The sequence below is a fragment of the Pteropus vampyrus genome, unplaced genomic scaffold, assembly GCF_000151845.1.
Source record: "Pteropus vampyrus isolate Shadow unplaced genomic scaffold, Pvam_2.0 Scaffold1, whole genome shotgun sequence".
Taxonomy (NCBI): Eukaryota; Metazoa; Chordata; class Mammalia; order Chiroptera; family Pteropodidae; genus Pteropus; species Pteropus vampyrus.
In genome coordinates, this window is record NW_011888782.1 from 42,041,561 (window position 1) to 42,060,499 (window position 18,939).

Below are 18,939 nucleotides of genomic sequence, written 5' to 3' on the forward strand. Positions count from 1 at the left end.
AAATTTCTCTAATAAAACATTCAGAATGCTAAGTACAGTTATAATTCTATTTGTTACATATACATATGCAAAGGGGAAAAAAGTAAAAAAATATACACCAAGTCATTATTATGTGTTAAATAACAGGTGATCTTTATCTTATCCTTTGCTTATATATGTTTCAACAAAGATAAGTAGTTCCATTGCAGTCATATCAAAACCTTAATTTAAAATTAAAAAATGATAATACACATGCACTGGAGAAGAGTCAAAGAGAAAAATAAAGCAAAAGAAAATCTCCTGTTATTCCAATACCCAGAGACCTATTATTTCCTTCTCCTCATTTTTCAATATAACTGAGATCATTCCATATCTGCAATTATACACTCAATGGCTGCATTTTCTCATTTCATTAAATAATCTTCATAAACATCATTTCTAATAGCTACAAAAGAAAACATTGCCTTTCAAAACCTAAGTTATTAAATACACCAAAGAGCACAGAAATGGACCTTTTAGTAAGCTGCTCTGTTCGATAAATTTTCTAGATGTGGCATGCTCATAGAACAACAAAGTCTTCTGCAATAAGACAACTGAAAATAAAAATTCTCAAGTATTATTCTTAAGTGGTTACATTTAATTTTAGTTTCTAGTTACCTTCCAAACTTTGGCCCTCAGATCAGCTGGCAGTGGTCTCCCTTGAATTATATTTCTCAAAGTTTCAAGATCACAACCTCCTGCTTCCAGAGCTTCTTCAAGATCTTTTTCCCTAAAAAACAAGTTCTATTTAGTGAGATAAATTCTACTCATTTTTTCTAATTCAAGATTTACTTATAAGCATGGCCTGTTAAAGGTTGTATCAAAGATAAAAAGGTTCTCAGCAGTCAAAATGTAATGCCAAAACAGCATTTTGTTTTCTTGGAAGGAAATCTCAGGTTTCATACACTCAATTTACCCTTAATTTGCATTTAGTTCTAACAAGCTTAGTTACCTGTGTTCTATGATAAATGAAGTTTAAAAAGAGAAGACAGGGTAAGCAGGCTGATAGCACTGAGAAGTCATAGTAATAGAAGTATTCATGGTAGTAGTAATAACCAACAATATAGCACTAACTTTGTGCCAGGCACTTTCCAAACATTTCACTTGTTTTTTTTTTTTAATTCTCACAACAACCCTATGAAATAAAGTTACATCATGAGCCCCAGTTTACAGATGCAAAAATTGAGGCAAAGAGGGGTTATGTAGCTTGTGGTCACATACCTAGTAAATAGTAGAGCTAGAATTCAAATTTAACAGTCTGGTTCCAGAATTTACACTCTTAACATTATGCTAAACAGTGGCAAGAAGGAGAAACCATAAAATTCAGCCACAAATTCAAATCACTGCAGCATGAGAATATTCAGTACCTAATTATACAGAGATATGCCTAGAGCAGTGGGTGGCTTACAGTAAGTCAGTTAATATTAGAGGAATAAAAAAGGTTCTAATGGCATCACTGTATAATATATTAAAGCAATACAATTCCACATCAAGTAAATTACCAAGTAAACAGACAAGCAGTTGTCTTTAGTCTACTATGTTTAAGGAGATAAAGTACGAAATAAATTTATTTTTGCATATGGTTAAAATAATTTTTAAAACTTTAGCAAAAGTATGAATTCTTTTAGTCAGGAAACTAATAACTAATCCCTTCAAAATTCTCTAAATCACTGCTTACAATTTTAGTATACAAAAGAAATCTGTTTAAATAAAAATTCCTAACTTGGGCAGACAATTTCTAAAATTCCTTGAAGCAGCTTGAAAGGCATAGCACCCCATTAGAATCAGAAAACTAGGATTTTGTCATTTTTGTGGTTTTGAAAAAAATAAAATTACTCCCATTCCATTCTCTCAATAAGGTAACGCAAACCTCTCCTAGTGATATGATTCTAAGAATAATAGTTTAAATGTATAAATTTCCTAAAGTGTTGCCCTCCTAAAGAAATTAAATGAAATGTAATCATTTAGGAATCATACACAACAATACACAACAAAAAAGTACTGATTAAATTTGAAAGCTTTCTTAACAAAGTAACTATAAATTCATATGAACAAAAAGATAAATAGTAATCATTTAAGAATAGTTTTTGTTCTCTTGCTATACCAGTCTCCAAAGTGTTGGACAGGAAAGTGAGGGAGATTTTGAGTCTACTGCTGAGACTTGAGGTCTATAGTTGATAAAGACTGGGGTTTATCTGTTCTATTCTGGCCAAAAATTACATGACAGCCTTTAGAATTTGAAGGATTGTTTATAACAAGAAAAAAAAATTTTAATGGAATTTCTGATTAATAAATACATTTTAATAATTAAATGTGTAAATAATTTGAAAACAATTTAACGAGATGAAATTCTTTTACCAAATAAACGAAGAACTAGAATTTTTCCATTTTTCAGTGCAAAATCCTTGGTTAGTTAGTATTCTGGGACAAAATGCCTAACCTCAATATATTTTTTAAATCATAATAATGTACAAGCGCACCTCTGTTGATACAGCCGCTGCTGGATTCTTTGCTGCTGCCCCAAGGGAAACACAAATGTAGTCAGTCTCCAGAAGTACAACCATGAGCAAGAAACCAGAAAATGTTCCACCTTAAGTAGTAAAAGGCACTTCTCGCAAACTAAGTAATGTTATCTTCTGAACAAGGTATTCAAAGGTTGTTACCAGAACTTCAACATTGCAAATGTGCTTGTAAAAGTAGTAAAAAGAGTTGAAAATAAGTGAAGTTATATAATTCATAAAAAGATCAAGTTCTTATTAAGAGAGAGGAACTCTATGGCATTGAGTTCTCTAATAGAATTCCCCCGCCCCAAGCCAAGTTTCCACCTACTTTTAAACAAGCAAAACCTAACATTCAAAAGCAAAACAAACATCTGGTGAGGTATGATTGGATGGGTTGTGGTTAAGTCATCTTTGATTATGTCAGCTTCTTACTGACCTTACAAGGTTGGTAGAAATGTATGGCACATTCACAGACAGGTCTTAAAATACAAAAGTATGGGCCTTGTTCATTTACTCAATAAATATGAAAAGTAAGTAATTGTCTCTTTTGCTCAGAAGGTTCAGGACAGAACATAACCAAAGTTTTGGGGGTGGAAAGAAGCACAGTAAATTACTTTTCAGTTCTTCATATATGTGTATGAGTGTAAATGTGTATGTATGTGTGTGTACAGAGACATATATATAAAACAAAACTGGATTATAATGAATAATTTTATATTCTTCAGGATTCACTTATTTATACTTTCAAAAAAATTATGAACATTTCTCTGAGTCATTCAAAACTTAAAAAATCAGATTTTTAATGGCTAAGTAATTGATTTGGCTATTCCTCTACTGTTTGGTATTTTGGTACTTTCTAAATTTTCCTTGCATTAATCTTTTCCCACTTCTTAGCACAAATTTCCTCAAGAATTATTCAGTAATCAATAAATACATATTACTGTTAAAAGTTAAGTATTACAGGCATAAAATTGAGATAGGAAGGAGACATTCACTTCTCCCATAGAATCAGTCATACAACTTGAGTAAATTTATAATATGTACCATATCTGTATGCACTGCTTGAATATTTAAATAATATTTATGGATTCTTTTTTAACATTTACATTTTTTGACCTAACAATAACTGAGATGAGTAAAAGGATTCAGCTACAAGCATGTCCAAAGCAGTGCTTATTATAACTATGATGACAAATATTTATAAAAAAGATATAACAAGTGTTGGCATTAATGTGAAGAAACTGAAACCCTTATACATGCTAGTAGGAAAGTAAAATGATGCAGCCATTTTGGAAATTAGTTTGACAGATCCTTGAAATGTGAAATATAAAGTTAGAGTATGACCCAGCAATTCTACTCCTAGGTATATATCCAACAGAACTCAAAACACACACCCATACAAAACCTTGTACATGAACTACAAGATATTACACTTTATACCCATTACAATGACTAGCATCAGAAAAAACATGGCAAGGATGTGGAGAAACAGAATCCTTCTGCATTGCTGGTGGGAATGTAAAATGGTGCAGCCACTGTGGAAAAGCTTGTCAGTTCTTTTAAAAGTTAAACACAGAATTACCATATAATCTAGCAATTCCACTTCTGGATATACATCCAAAAGAACTGAAAGCAGGTACTCAAACAGATATTTATGTTCATAGCACCATTACTCATAATAACCCCAAAAGTTTAAACAATGCACATATCCATTGATAGAAGAATGGATAAACAAAATGTGGTATATACATACAATGAAATATTAATCAGCTTTAAAGAGGAAGGAAATTCTGACACATGCTACAACATGGGTGAACTCTGAAGAAAAATGCTAAGGGAAATAAAGCGGTCACAGAAGAGCAAATATGGTATGATTCCACTTATATTAGATACCTGAAATAGGCAAACTCAGAGACAGAAAGTAGGATAGAGGTTACTTGTGGCTAGGAATACAGAAGAATGGGGAGTTATTATTAGGTACAGAGTTTCTGTTTGAGATGATGAAAATTTCTGGAAATGGATAGTGAGGATAGTTGTACAACACTGTGAATGTACTTACTGTCGCTGAATTGTACACACTAAAATGGTAAATTTTATGTTATATATACTTTACCACATTAAAAATGCAACAACAAAAAGCCCATACATGAATTTTTATAACAGTATAATTCATCATAGCCAAAAAGTAGAAACAATTCAAATGTCCAACACATGATGAATGGATAGATAAAATGTGATCTCTTCATACAATGGAATATCATTCAGCAATAAAAAAGGAGTAAAGTGTTGATGCATGCAACACATGAATGAACCTTCAAAACATTATGCTAAATGAAAGAAACCAGACACAAAGGCCACATATTGTAAGATTCCATTCACTTGAAATGCCTCAAACAGACAAATGCACAGAGACAGAAAGTAAACCAGTGGTTGCCAAGGATCTGAGGTGACAGGGGAATGAGAGTGACTGCTAATGGGTATGGGGCTTCTTCCTGAAGTAGTGAAAATATTCTAAACTAAGATAATAGTGCTGACTGCCTAACTCTGAATACTGAAAATATTAAAACCTCTAAACTGTACACTTTAAATGGGTCAATTTTATGATACACAAATTATATCTCACTAAAAATGTTACCAAAAAAAGTAACTCTTCATCAGAAAAAGTTTAAGGACTCTTTAAACATTGAGTATGTACTCTGTCTTTAAAGATTTATTCTTGATCAAAACTGTTCCAAGAAGTCATTAGTTATCTGTCTCAATCCTCATCCTATGTACATACTCTGTAAAGTTAGCCTCTCTCCTTCAAACGCTCCTTCAGTTTCCAGTAATTCTGATTACCTCTCTCTAACCTCTCTCTATGCTCTGAATTCTTTCCTTCCCTGACAGAAGTATTTATTGAAACCTTTGATAATTATGTATTGAGCACCTACTACATACTAGCCAATGAACAAAAAGTCCATGCCCTCATGTAGTTTACATTCTAGCTGGCTATTCTCAGGTTTTAGTCCATATCTAAATTTATCTAAAACCCACTGAATAGAGATGGGAGCAGCTCTTTCTCAAGTGTAGTACATTCATATTTGTTTGGAATGTCAACCCCTTAAAGCACAGATTAACCTTTAAATGCCAGGTTGATCGTGAAAATGCTATACTCAGGCACAAATCTCTGATCGATTATTTAAAACTCAAAAATGACCAGCTAACTAGTCGTAAGCACCAGCAGATTGTGTGAGCAACAGTGCTGAGTTGTGGTTTCATGAATTATTTTGTGCTACCATATTTCTGGTTATTTCTTAATGCCCCAGGGATGAGACATCAGCACCAAAGCAGTGTCCCAATTTATTCTGCTATTATTGTTAGTACATTGGTTACAAATTACTACCACCTGAAAACTCAAACTCTCTAACTGGTTCCTGAATATTCTGTGTGACATTTGGTATAAATGGAATAGGACAACTTTGTTATGCATTAACTTATATAGTAGATATGGATGGAGTTCAATGACCATAACATGTACTGTGCAACATATTTAAATGCCCACCTCACATTGTCAAAACTTTCTAACAAATAGTATGATGGCACATACAGAAATGACCATGTGAGAGCACAATTTGATCATTGTGGAATCCTGAAAGTATCTGAATTTTTGTCAGAGTCAGACACACTTGTTACAGCATTTTAACAAGTTGTATATTTGAATGTCAAAGGGAAAAATACCCCATTCGCCAGCTTAAAAAAATTAGTGAACCTTTGTACCAGGATCAGATCAAAAGCAGTTTGGGGGGAGTCCCTTTTCAAATAATGCAATCCTCTCCAGAATTTGTGTTTAACCAGGATCTTGTGCCAAGTAGAGAAGGTGCTAAATCTAGTCCTCTTGGCTTGACAAGCAAAACAATATGATAACAGTATTTCGGCACTGTGAAATTGGCAAAAGAGACAGATATCACAGAATGTTGTTCTGTAAACTACTAAATTTAATTACAAATAGAACAGATGCTTTAAATCTTCAGACTTATTTTGATCCATAATCCGTAGATCAAATTATACCAATTATGCTCCTTCCTCTGCTAAGAAAAAACTCAGGAATTTTTGCCTAAGCTAAAAATAATAATAATAATAATAATGATAATGAAAAATTCTTATAACTTTACTATATGTGTACAGGTATAATGTTGCAATATATTTGCATAAGACTTTGCTTACAAAATAGAATATCTTCTCTACTGAGAACTTTAAAGAGGGCTCTAACTCCTTTCCTCTTTCACACTTCCTCAAAATGAAACCCCTAACACATTTTTCTTTTTTATACATATGAGGTGACTTTGCAGCACTTTAAATGCACAAAGAAAAAGCAAGGTTTTCCCCTACTCCTCACAAAAACAGTAGTTTACTTGGAAACTGAAAATAGATTGTATCCTTTGCCTAAGTGAAAGAATTAGATGAAAACAATGTAAGTCAACATAAAACAGCACACTAATTCTATTATAGATTTCCACTTTATCCAAAATGTAATGAGAAAAGCAGTACCACCATTTGTTTTCTTGAAACTATCATTTTGGAAAATACAGGAACAACAGCAAATAAGGTGACAACAACTTTGCAACATTTGAACATTTCTTTCCCAGGGTACTCTACCGATGGAGATCACGATTTGGCAAAGAAATACATGATAGATTGGTTTTTTACCTGGATTCCAACCAACAATTATGATTTATTATGTAAAAGTATCTCAATGATTTTCATATCAGTGGTTAAATTTAAATGGAATCCAAAAAATAAAGCTCAGGAATTTCTAGTACTCAATAATTTACCTATACGAAATAAATACATCCTTCTATGTGTCATTGTTATACTTTAAAACAAAGGCTAGAAACTCTTTAAAGGGGATATAACCACAAAGGAGTTATTGTAAAAGCAAGCTTCTTATTTCTCCAACATCACTGAATAAAAACAACGGAAAACTTACTGAGCCGACAGTTATTAACAATGTGTAACTGCTTATATGTTCTAATTAAATATTACTCTTGTGTTCTCAGTCTGGAAATTTATTGGGGTGACATTGGTTAATAAAATTATATAGATTTCAAGTGTACAATTCAATAATGTCATATGTACACTGTACTTACTCTGTGTTCACTACTAAAGTTAAATTTCCTTCCATCACCACATATTTGACCCTCTTTACCTTTATCTACTTCCCCACTCCCCCACTGGGCTCTCTCTAGGTGTCTGTTAAAGTATATGCGAAATATATACATGTCATTAATTTTAGAAAGAGCACAGGGCTTAAAGAGACATGAGTTTAAGTTTCAGATTTTCACTAACTGGGTTTGTTACCTAACCACCCTAAGCCTATCTTCTTATCGCTAAAAAGGCAACAACAATAATTCATAACTGCTCATTCTCACAGAATTTTTTAAGAGCCACAGGAAATGGTATACATAAGCATTATATAAAGGACAAAGTTCTATGCAGATATATAGTATTTTCTTATACCTTCTTGCTGAAATTATTAAATACCACCATAGCAATTAGTTTTATATAACAACTACTTGTAACAAAAGCATACACTAAAGCATTTAATCATCAAGGAAAAGAAGACTTAAAACAAATGATTTATTAGTCATCATTTTCTCAGCTCAGTTCAAAAGGTTAGAGCCTTACAAACAAACATACATTAAGTTTCAGGAAATATCTTTTCATTGGCTCTTAATTTACTGCTCTTCTATTTCCACAAGAAACAACTGGCTCATATGAGCCTAACACCAGGTACTGATTTGTTTTGCACCCATAATTTTTGATCTCTAAATAAATCACTTCAAGCACTGCTTCTTTTCAAGCAGTATAATCCTATTCTACTCGGCTAGAGTATGTAATTTCAAAAAACCAGTAAATATCGTCAGAAGGTATCTTCACACATTCTACCTAGAGCTACAACGATGGATAAATTGAGATGCCCAAGCAAAACAGAACAATGCACAATTCTGGTTTTAAGTCTGTTTCAAATTTTTTCTAAAACACTACTTAGCAGTTTGACTATAACTAGTATTTAGTTAATGTTTGCTGAATGAATTATGAATGCTTTACTAAACTTTATTTTGCTTTTTGATACATGTGCAGGTACACTGTCTTTGGTTTATACAAGTAGAATGAATGTCCATTTCAACATAAGCAGCAGCAAAGATTTGCCAGCATATTTTATCAATTCTGTTCAGAAGACACCTACTCGTAAATTAGCTGTGTACTGCACTATACTCAACTCAGTGCTCCAGAACTACCCAAACTGCCTCACTATACTTTGATAGGGAAAGCAAATGAACTCTCTGCAGTGAGCACAAATAAATGTTAATTCATTAATCAAATCCTGGAATTTAATTATTACTTAGGAATTACTTCTATAAACAGTAAAATCTGAATTACAATAAAAACATTAATGTAAACAGTATAAACAAAATAAGCCTTAATTTCTAATCTTTACCCTATGCTTATAGTTTATAAACAGTTGTCATTTAAAAATCCCTCATTTGGGACAATAAATTTTCATTTTCTCTTCATTTTTTTATAAGGTAATATCTAGTCTTCCCAGGACAAGCTGTCAATATTCTTCTTAAACAACAGGTTCCATTCTCTTTCATATTAAATGTATTTCTTTCTTGATTATATCATGTCTGAAATTGCAATCACTTACTCCTTAAGTGACTGACATTTTAAATTTCTCCTCACATTTCAATACTTATGAAATGGGAAGCAATGAGAGTATTATTCACAAAGTGCACAAAAGTTTGAAAAGGACCCTGTTATTCTCAAAATGATGCATAGTCATATCTTAAGTTTAAAATAGGAGCTTCTTTAAGGAACTAGTATTTTATCATTTTAAGAAAAGTTTAGAATTAATATGAGTTTAGTAATAAATTAAAACAATGACTTTAAAGTGAATATTGTACAAAAGTTTTAAACTAAGCAAAGTGAATACCAACGGTTGTACAATTAATGCCTATACCAAATTTTTTTTTTTAAATCATGACTTTAGATCTTCAGGAATTATTTCAGGAGGAGAGCCTCAGAAAATGAGAACTTATGTTCAAATCCAAGGCTGGTTTCTTCAATACCAAGAGGAATAATTACTAATCTTTGAACTGTAATAATTTAACATTTGTTTGATTTGAAAAATCTATAGTTTATATTAATTTTTAAAATTAAATTTAAATCATTTCAAACTATCTATGAATAGTTTTACAAGAATTTTCCACACCCTCTGAGCTTACATGGCTGCAGTTTCAGAAAGTTTGAGAGCTGAGGCAGTTTCTGATAACCTTGGCTTTCCATAAAAAGTGGGCATTATACTAGCAATTACATAGCTCACAAAAACACTAGAGTCTGAAAATTTATATGAAATGACAGTTTCATACAAAAGTCTGCATTTATTCATGCATACATTCAAACAATAAACATTTACTGAGCCACCTGCTATCAGCCACTGCCCTTGAGAAGTTTGCTATCTAAAGAGCAATAATAAATTATGTAATCAGCTAAACTGTAGTCGGTGATACAACATAATATGTAATATACAGTATAGAGATAAATTCCTCTGACCAACTCATTCTGAACTATACATCATCTAGGGCCTTGCTAATTAGAATGTGGTCCATGAACCAGTGAAATTGCCATCACACATTTGCTAGTCAGTCAGAAATATACAGAGTCTCAGGTCCCAAGCAAGTCTACTATGTCAGAATCTGCATTTTAATAAGACTCCCAGGTACACCCAATGCACATTTAAAATTTGAGAAGCACGGATCTAGAACATAACTGAAAACCAGAACATAAGTAATAGTGACATCTAATGGCTTTAAAGATTTTCAGGCCCCAATCCAAGCCTTTTTACAAACGTATACACAATTTTAACAAATTCAGCTTCCTAGTTTCACAGATTAGGAACAAACTGGGAGCTACCAAAAACAACAAAGAAAGAAAATGGGAAAAACTAATAAAAAGCAATCTCAAAAAGGGATGACTGTATGGTGCCATTTAACATAGCAACTATCTACCCTATCTGCCTAGATAGGCCCTAAAAGTCTCTCTCTCTCTCTTTATATCAGTTACTCTATATAACAGTAACTGATGTTCTTAAATGTGCTTCCACTAACTAGACCACAAATTTCTTGAGGGCCTAGTTTTATTCTTACACACTTGCCAGTTGTAAACTGGATGACCCTAAAGTCACTAAGATGAGTTTAGGTTAGACAGTGAGATGAATACCACATTTCAGAAAATTTTCCATCTGAAAAGTTACAATAAAATGTGACAACATTTCTTTTTTAAAAAAGTAAAGCCTCCCCATTCCATAACAACTTATTCGCCAAGCACTCTAAAAGCAAAGGCTATATTGAACTAAATCCGAATGTTCCTTCTGACTCTATTCAGACTCATTTCTAGAGGCCAGTGAGTGGAGTGAGTAGAGAAAAAGGAGAAAGATTAGGAGAAAGGAGGGAGAGGAGAAATCACAGAACACAACAGGGTTCTTCCATTCATGAAAATAAAAAGAGCAAAAAGAGAAAGCCACACCAAAAATACAGCAACCCTAAAGAGAGCAAATGCTACCTCTAGCAACCATTCGCTCCATGTTCCTTGACCTTGTGAACCAGACACATGCTCACAATTCTCCTAACCAAGGAAATCCTCATAGACACTTTTAACTCTAGAAACGTTTCCCCTTCTGCCTTTCAATAGCTGATTACATTTTATGATGCAATTCATTCTTCCAAAACAGCAAACTTCATGAAATTCTAGTCATTATCTCCAAACATATCAGTTTTCTTGCCTATGTTCTTACTCATGATATTAGTCAATTCAGAGTCTATTCCCATCTGTTAATCTGACTGCATGTTAGTCAATAGCGACATGTGACTATTTAACCTTTGAAATATGGCTAGATCAAATTGAGATGTAGATATAAAATGCGCATTGGATTTTAAAAACTTGGTACAAAACAAGATGTAAAATTAATTGTTTTTTTTGACAATAATTACATGTTGGAATAATAGTTGGATGTTTGATTAAATAAAATAATTAAATTAATTTCGCTTGCTTATTTTCAGTTTTTAACATGGCTATTAGAACATTTTAAATTACATATATGGCTCGCATTATACTTCCATTGGCAACACTGATCTAAATCATACTCATTCTTTAAGGCCTAATTCAAACACCTCTATTTCCATAAATTTCTCAATTACTTTATTATCTATCCCTTGCAGCGATTCCCATTTCTTCCTCAGGGATTAAAGTCCATGTTTACAAATTCCTTTTATTATTTACATGCAAACAGACTACCAGTGAACTGTAAGCATCTGTTGAGCAAGGGAATGTAAAACTATCTAACACGTGGTCAATATATTTAGACCAACTGTAAAAATTCAACAAGCCTCTACAGGTTCTATTTTTTATGATGTCTCTAAAAATGTATTGTGAAGATCAACTACTTCAAAAGTAGGAGCCTTTCCCAAAAATTAACGACAGTAGGTGACCAAAGCCTATCAAAATAACTATTAAAGATCCACCCCACAACTCCGAGCACAAATCAGGTAAGCACGCAAATGCTTGGGAGAGGCAAGAGCAATGTCCTATAGCATTCAACGTTGTAAAGATCGAGCTGTGAGTAAAGTGGTAAGAAGAAAAATGACAACTTGTGTGAAAGAGACGAACGGTGGAAACTGTTGGAACTCAAAACGATAAATGAAAGCTGAGCTTAAAAAAATAATCACGTCCGAGGGATCCTTCCTGGGTGTGTCTCTCAACCTCTGAAGCCGCAAGCAAAGGTTGCTGTCGCAATTTCAAGTAGCCTTTTCTTCAAATGGTATTCTAGTACCTCAGTTCTGCATCCGCGAAACTTCCTGACCAGTCTACTCTAACTCCCCCGGCCAAACCCAACCCTGAAGCTACTCTCTCCAGCACATCTTGAAAACTGGTGGACAAAGCGACAGGACCGAACTGAGGCCCAGCCCCTGGACGACACCCCTCTCCCTTCGAGTCCAGCCTTAGCACCTTGAGCAGCCGGCTGGCTGACGGGGCACGGCAAGCGGAGGGGGCGGGGCAGGGCGCTGGACTTGGTCGAGCCGGTCTTCCCGTTCCATGCCAGCGCCTGCTGGTGCCTCAGAGATGGGCAGGGGGCTAAAAAGGAAGAATGGAGGGGCAGTGAAAAATCAGCTCCGGTCTTTCACTCACCAGCGGTCACCGCTTGACGTCGGCAGTGGCAAGACCTCTTCTCCTTCCGCCATTGCTGTTGACGTCCACGTCACTTTGCCGAAAAGTGGACCGAGACCGACTCTGAGACCCAATGTCGTAAAAGGTCCTCCGAAGCCTGGGACTGAGCTTCTGGAGATGGAAAGAGGAAGGAGAAAAGGGACGGGAGGAACGCGACGTCACGACGTCTCAAGAGCCAAAGGCAGCAAAGCGGGAGGAGACTTGGTGAAGCTAAAAACTACATGTCCCAGGATGCCGCGGGGCCTCGGGCCAAGAGGAGTGGGCGGAGCGTGGTGAGGGAGCAAGTCTAGGGGGACGCCCTGTGAGCGTCGCTTCTTGGCGTCCAGTTGGCGTCTTCATTCCATCTTGGCGTCGTCCTTAACAAAGCCTCACTTGAGAGCCCTAACTAGTTGAGGGAGGAGGGGAGGCGGGAATTTCAGAGGAAGGTGGAGGTAGGAAGGTAGCCACCTTTCAGTCATTTCCCACTGTAACAAATGGGTTTAAGGAAAGAGTGGAATGTAAAGAAATGACAAGCCCACCCCTCCTTGTGGGGTACGGTCAAAAGTACAAATGGAGGGTACATGCTTTATGTGTGAATACGGAAAAGTTTAAAAAAAAAAAAAACTAAACGGTAAAGGAAATATGTTCTAGCCTCCACTTTCATCAATATATCTTCCTGACAACCTGAAAGGTCAAGTCCAAATTTAGGTTGCTAGAACTCTTAGAGGTCCAAGAGGGAGAGCTGTCACGTTCCTTCTCACCCTACTTCCCCTTCATTCCACATGGATGGCCACCTAGGCTTCCTCCACACTACCACCACCAAAATACCGGCCTTTTGTCTCCCCTTGACCTTTCCAGGCTCAGGAGGATGGACCTAGGGAAATACTTTTGCAAGCCCTGAAACCAACATTGATGAAGTAGAACTCCATGAAACGATATGAATAAATCTGAAAAATATGTTAAATGAACAAAATATTGTGGAAAGATAAGTAATATGTTGTTTATATTTGGCGTTAAAAATAGACAAGACAATTTATTGTTTATGATAGATGCATTTGTGCTTTTTAAAAATGGAAGGGAGTGATATATAGAAAAATCAGAATGACAGTTCTCAAAAATAAATACAGCCAGCCACTAGTTAGAGCAGTCTTAAAGACAGATTTTATTCAGAAACTACTAGGGGAAAGATCTGAGAGCATTCCCATTTGTGCAGAGTGGATTAGGGATTTTAAAGGAAGAATGAGGGAGGGGGGAGGGCGGGGTATCATTAGAGTCAGAGAAGTGAAAAATTACAAAGGGTTGGTCAGTGTAATTGTGATTAGGCCAGCTGTGTCTGCTAGCTAGCAATTTCCAAAGTTAGGATTTTATCCTCCCACAGAGACTGGGAGACAGAGGCCCTATCCTTCTTGATGATTACATTCAAAGGAATGGCTCTCAGGTCCTTGAGAAGGATAGTCCTCAGAGATACATATTCACAATTGTAAGCCCTTTCTAGCAAATACTCCAAGAAGAAAAGGTCAGGAGCCTATCATTAGGTGTTGGTTCGAGCAAACAATAAATTCTCCTGGCAGCATTGAGCTTTCTCCATCAGGCATTTTTATCGGGAGCTGTGGTTCAATGAGGGGCTGGGGTCATCCTAGGGACACAGCCTTATGTTGCTATAAACCATGCTAGAGTTTGGCTACATCTTTTAGTGCAGGGGTTTGGACAGAGTTGTTATATGCAGAAAGTTCTGTAGTTCTCACAGTTACATTTGGGGGAGGGGAGGAAATGGCTTCAATTATATTTAATATTTTGTTTCTTAAGAGCTAAGAAGTGGCTATATAGGTGTTCAGTGTTCTTTAGAAAGTCTATACTTTGGTCTCTAAGATATTTCATAATTTTAAAAACTATTTGATTAAAATAAGCATAAAGCATAGTACAGATTTTTCATTTACAATCAAAAACATGTTCACTCTCTTTGCAGAAGGGGAATGATGCAGAGCCACATGTTATTGCACCTACTTCCAAGCCCAGGATCTCTGCATGATGTTCAATTCAATGGGGAAAATTTCTTTTAACATGGAATGAAAGTTTAGATGACAGCTTATCAGAAAGAATAAAAGGCGTGAATACAAGTCAAATTACCATCCTAATATTCAAGACCTCCACTGGGTCCCTTCGGGTGTTAGTGGGCTTTTAGAAACTTTCCTAAAATGGTTTTAAAACATTGTCAGTGATATAACAAGCAGTTGTTCATTGGTTAGGGTGATTCTCATCTTCAGTTGCAATTCATTTCGAGTGTAATCACAAATCAGTGAATGCTTTATACACCATGTGGTAAAAATATTATTCCATTAAGAATACATCACTTGACATTTTCAAGCAGTTCTTCATTCTGTAGAATGAAGCCAGAGTCAGCTTCATGGGTATGCGGCCTGTGCAATAGTGCAATAGCCTATGCTTAGTATTTTGCTATTGCTCTTTTGAAATGATTAATTTTGGAAAAAGGGGCCCTTCATTTTCATTTTGCGCTAGGCTCCCCACAAATTATGTAGCCCATCCTAGATAGGATCAATATGAAATTGATATATAACCCATTAAGGGACAAGATTTCAATCGAAAGTGTTTAGTGATGATATGTTCTGAAATATATCATCTGTTCTTTACTCATGAAACTGTTCTATGTTCTATTGAGTATTCACGCTGAGGTCATGATATTTACCAAGATGATATCCTCTTATTCCAGTGGTACTGCTAGGCATCTGGTTGTTAGGTCAAGTCCTTGAATGAGGTATGTCTTTGGTTTCTCTTTCTTTAACAGGTTCCACTGGTTCACTGTCTACCATGTTTGCTTGGCTTTGGCTTGGTGATATCCAGGCTGCTGAGTGACTGCAGAACCCCCCTGGTTGAAGAGTTTTCTGATCACAAGCCTTTCCTCTTTCCCTTGATCAGATTTGTCCACATTTTCCCCAACATGTCTCACTTCTTGAGATAACAAGGACCACGCTATCCCACAAAACATTTCTAGCTGGCCGCAAATTTTATAGATATAAGTTTCTGAATATTTTTATGCTTAAAAAACAAATCTCAAAGTCCTGCCATTTACCTGGATTGTTATATGCGTTAAAAATATACAAGCATGGAATTGCAAGTAGAATTTGTTAAATTCTTGTAGTAGATTTCTGCTTAAAATAAACCCTTTCAAAAGCTAGAAAAGATTTTGTTATGAAATCATCTGCCTGTATTTTCTTACATTACTCTTTTCTCCTGATTGTAAGAAGATTTCGTCAATAACATGAGGAGCTCTCTCTGCTTTTATACCTGTTTATCTCCCTCTAGAGGGAGTTTGAATCTCTTTTAATAGATCTTGTGCTATGGTAAGGTGATGCTAATAATGGTGACCACCTGGATCTGTGCACAATGCAGCTATTCTAAGATATGTCTCCAGGAAAAGCACATCCAATCATCCATATAGGATGTGTTACCTGCCTGCATCTGTGCAGCTAATTGTATTCCCATACATAAATAGCAAGGTGTGGTATAATTTCATATTATCTTTGGATAAAATCAAATTGTATGTTTTATAAAGGGAAAATTGAAGAGGTTTTTTTTTTTTTGGTTTTCAATTAAACTGTAAAAAACAAATATTTTTAATATATTATTTGGTGCTCTGTGCCATATCATTTTGTAATTTATATTGTATTATATGTACTTAATTTGTATTATGACACACAGTCTAATCTCAATAAATATTTGTTAAAGGAACTAAGAGTTGTTGTTTTTTTTTCAAGTATTTTGGAATGGATGAAGTCATTTACCTATAGAGAAATGGCTGGTTGGGTCAGGGGCAGGTAGGGATTTTGAACTCATCTGTGTGATCAATTGTTATGTTAGTATAGTAGAGCTTATTTCATTTTTTATCATATTATTATCGTAGCATTTCTTTTAAAAAGAGAGAGAGCAATGATCACGGTTCTTTGTTTTTTATCTATATTCAATCTTTTCTTGACTCTTATGCATTCTTGGTAAAAAGCAAGACCAAATAAGATATATTAACCTATTGCTACATTAAAAATTACCCCAAAACTCAGTGTCTTAACACAATAAACATTTATTATATCACAATTTCTGTGAGCAAGATGTTCCAGCTTAGGGTTTCTTGAGGTTACAGTCAAGATACTGGCCAGGGTTGCAAAAGTGCAGTCATCTGAAGGCTTCACTGGGGCTGGAGGATCCACTTACTTGGTGGCTCACTCACATGCTTGACAAGTTGGTGTTGGCTGTTGGCAGGAGGTCCTCTCCAAATGAACCTTTCGATGGGCTGCTTGAATGTCCTCTTAACATGGAGGTGGCTTCTCCTAGAGTGAGAGTTCGAGAAAGGTCAAGATTGAAGCTACAATATTTTTTAAGACCTAGCCTCAAAATGTCACACTCCATCCTTTCTGCAATAGCCTATTGGTTACACAGGTCAGCTCTATTTAACATGGGAAGGAACTACAAAAAAGTTTGAATTCCCAAAGGCAAGAATCACTGAGGGGCCATCTAGAGGCCAGCTGCCGCTTGAGGTAATATTAAATCTTGCACATCTTTTGTTGTCCAGTCAAACTTGCCCCTGAGATCCCTGCCCATGTCATCTCAGCTCTCCTCAAGCTCTACCTCCTCTGACCTTGTGAAAGACAATTAGCAGGCCCTCACATCTGAGCCCAAAGTCGTACAGTGTCTTGCCTTCTTTAACTCTGAGAATGGCAACCATTTTTATATTCTTTTGTAGCCTCCACTATGCCAAATGCAGGGCTGAAAGTATAATTGATGCCCAAGAGTTATTGTTAAATAACAAAACATTGACTTTTGTTTCTTCAAATATCATGTGAGAGTTGCAGAATTCTTAACTTTCTCAGAAATTTTCCTTGTTATCTTACAAGGAAAAATGTTTCCACAATTATCAAAATTACTTCAGTAGTTTGTAACATTAAAATCCCATCTGCATTCCAAGACTCTTTAAACTACTGAAGCTTAACATTTAATTTAATGATGAACAAAACCAAATTAATTCCTATTCATTGATGACAAGTGAACAGTTGGCAGCAATTTCAACATCTGCTTTAATTCATTTAAAAGTATTGAGCAGTGATAAAAAGGAGGCTAAAAACTATAATGCTTCCTCGTTATCCTTCTAGTAGTTGCCTTTGCTAACTGAAGTTGACTCTTAATAGACTATGTATATGGACACAAAGTAAACATTTGGATAGGGATTGACCCATTCTTGGGTTTGGGATGGTTGTGCTTTAATGTGGGAGCCTGTTTCACCCTCTTCTTATTCCAAATTTGTTCCCTAATGTTCTAGACAAAAGAGTCTTATTAGAGTTGAGTCATTGCTGCTTGGAAACAAGGATAGTAAACAATATAGTAGGTAGAACTAGCCTTAGTTTTAAAAGCTTCTTGCTCTTTGTGAGCGCGCGCACACACACACACACACACACACACACACACACACACATGTACACTCTATAAACAGTATCCTTAGACAGAGGCAATGCTATTCTTAATGTATAATCTGTCTCCATTAGCTTAATCCACTTGTACTTACCCTTCCTCTTAGGTGTCAATAAAATAGTTAGCAAGGACCATCTAAGGTAATTGGTTGAAATTACATGATATATACTTTTAACAATATGTTAAAATATTGGCATGTGTTATAATTTCTAAGAATATGTTATTTACAGGCTGGTATCTCTCATACCCATGCTCAATTGTACAGATTATCACTGTGATTTATACATTTTAAATTCACTTAAGAATACAAAATTAAAAAGAATTCTTAGAATATAATGAATATGAAAATTACCACAGATATAAAAGCTTTAAAAAAAATTTAGATAAAGAATTTCTTCTCTATAATTTTCCTCACTTTTTTTTTTCTGGATAATATCTACTACTTCTCTGTTGTTAGTTCCCACCTATAGTCTGATAACTCCTGTATCTGTATTTCCAACCCTGGTCTTTCTTTTGTACTTTGCCATCTGTAAATCTAACCATCTACTGGGAGCTTGCACTTGGATGACCTACAAACAGTCCAATCTAAACATTCTAAAACTAAACTTATTATGTCTACCTGCTCCCCAGTCTCTACCATTTTTAGAGAGGTGAATGGTTTTATCATATAACTGGTCATCGAGCCAGAAATGGGAATTATTCT

At 35.2% G+C, this 18,939-nt stretch overlaps 1 protein-coding gene across 3 annotated transcripts in view; it reads right to left on the reverse strand.

Moving 5' to 3' along the window:
* Nucleotides 1-12,980, reverse strand: part of TBC1D23 (TBC1 domain family member 23) — a 48,736-nt gene extending 35,756 nt beyond the window's left edge. For 2 of the 3 annotated variants that reach the window (XM_011354468.2, XM_011354458.2), the window contains exons 1-2: nt 12,744-12,980; nt 637-748 (exon numbers count right to left, since the gene is read on the reverse strand). In XM_011354468.2, coding sequence (XP_011352770.1) covers nt 637-748; nt 12,744-12,796 — 165 coding nt within the window. In that variant the 5' untranslated portion in view covers nt 12,797-12,980. The remainder of the gene's footprint in view (nt 1-636; nt 749-12,743) is intronic. The other variant, XM_023527525.1, reaches the window with a different exon arrangement.
* Between the last annotated feature and the right edge of the window lie 5,959 nt (nt 12,981-18,939).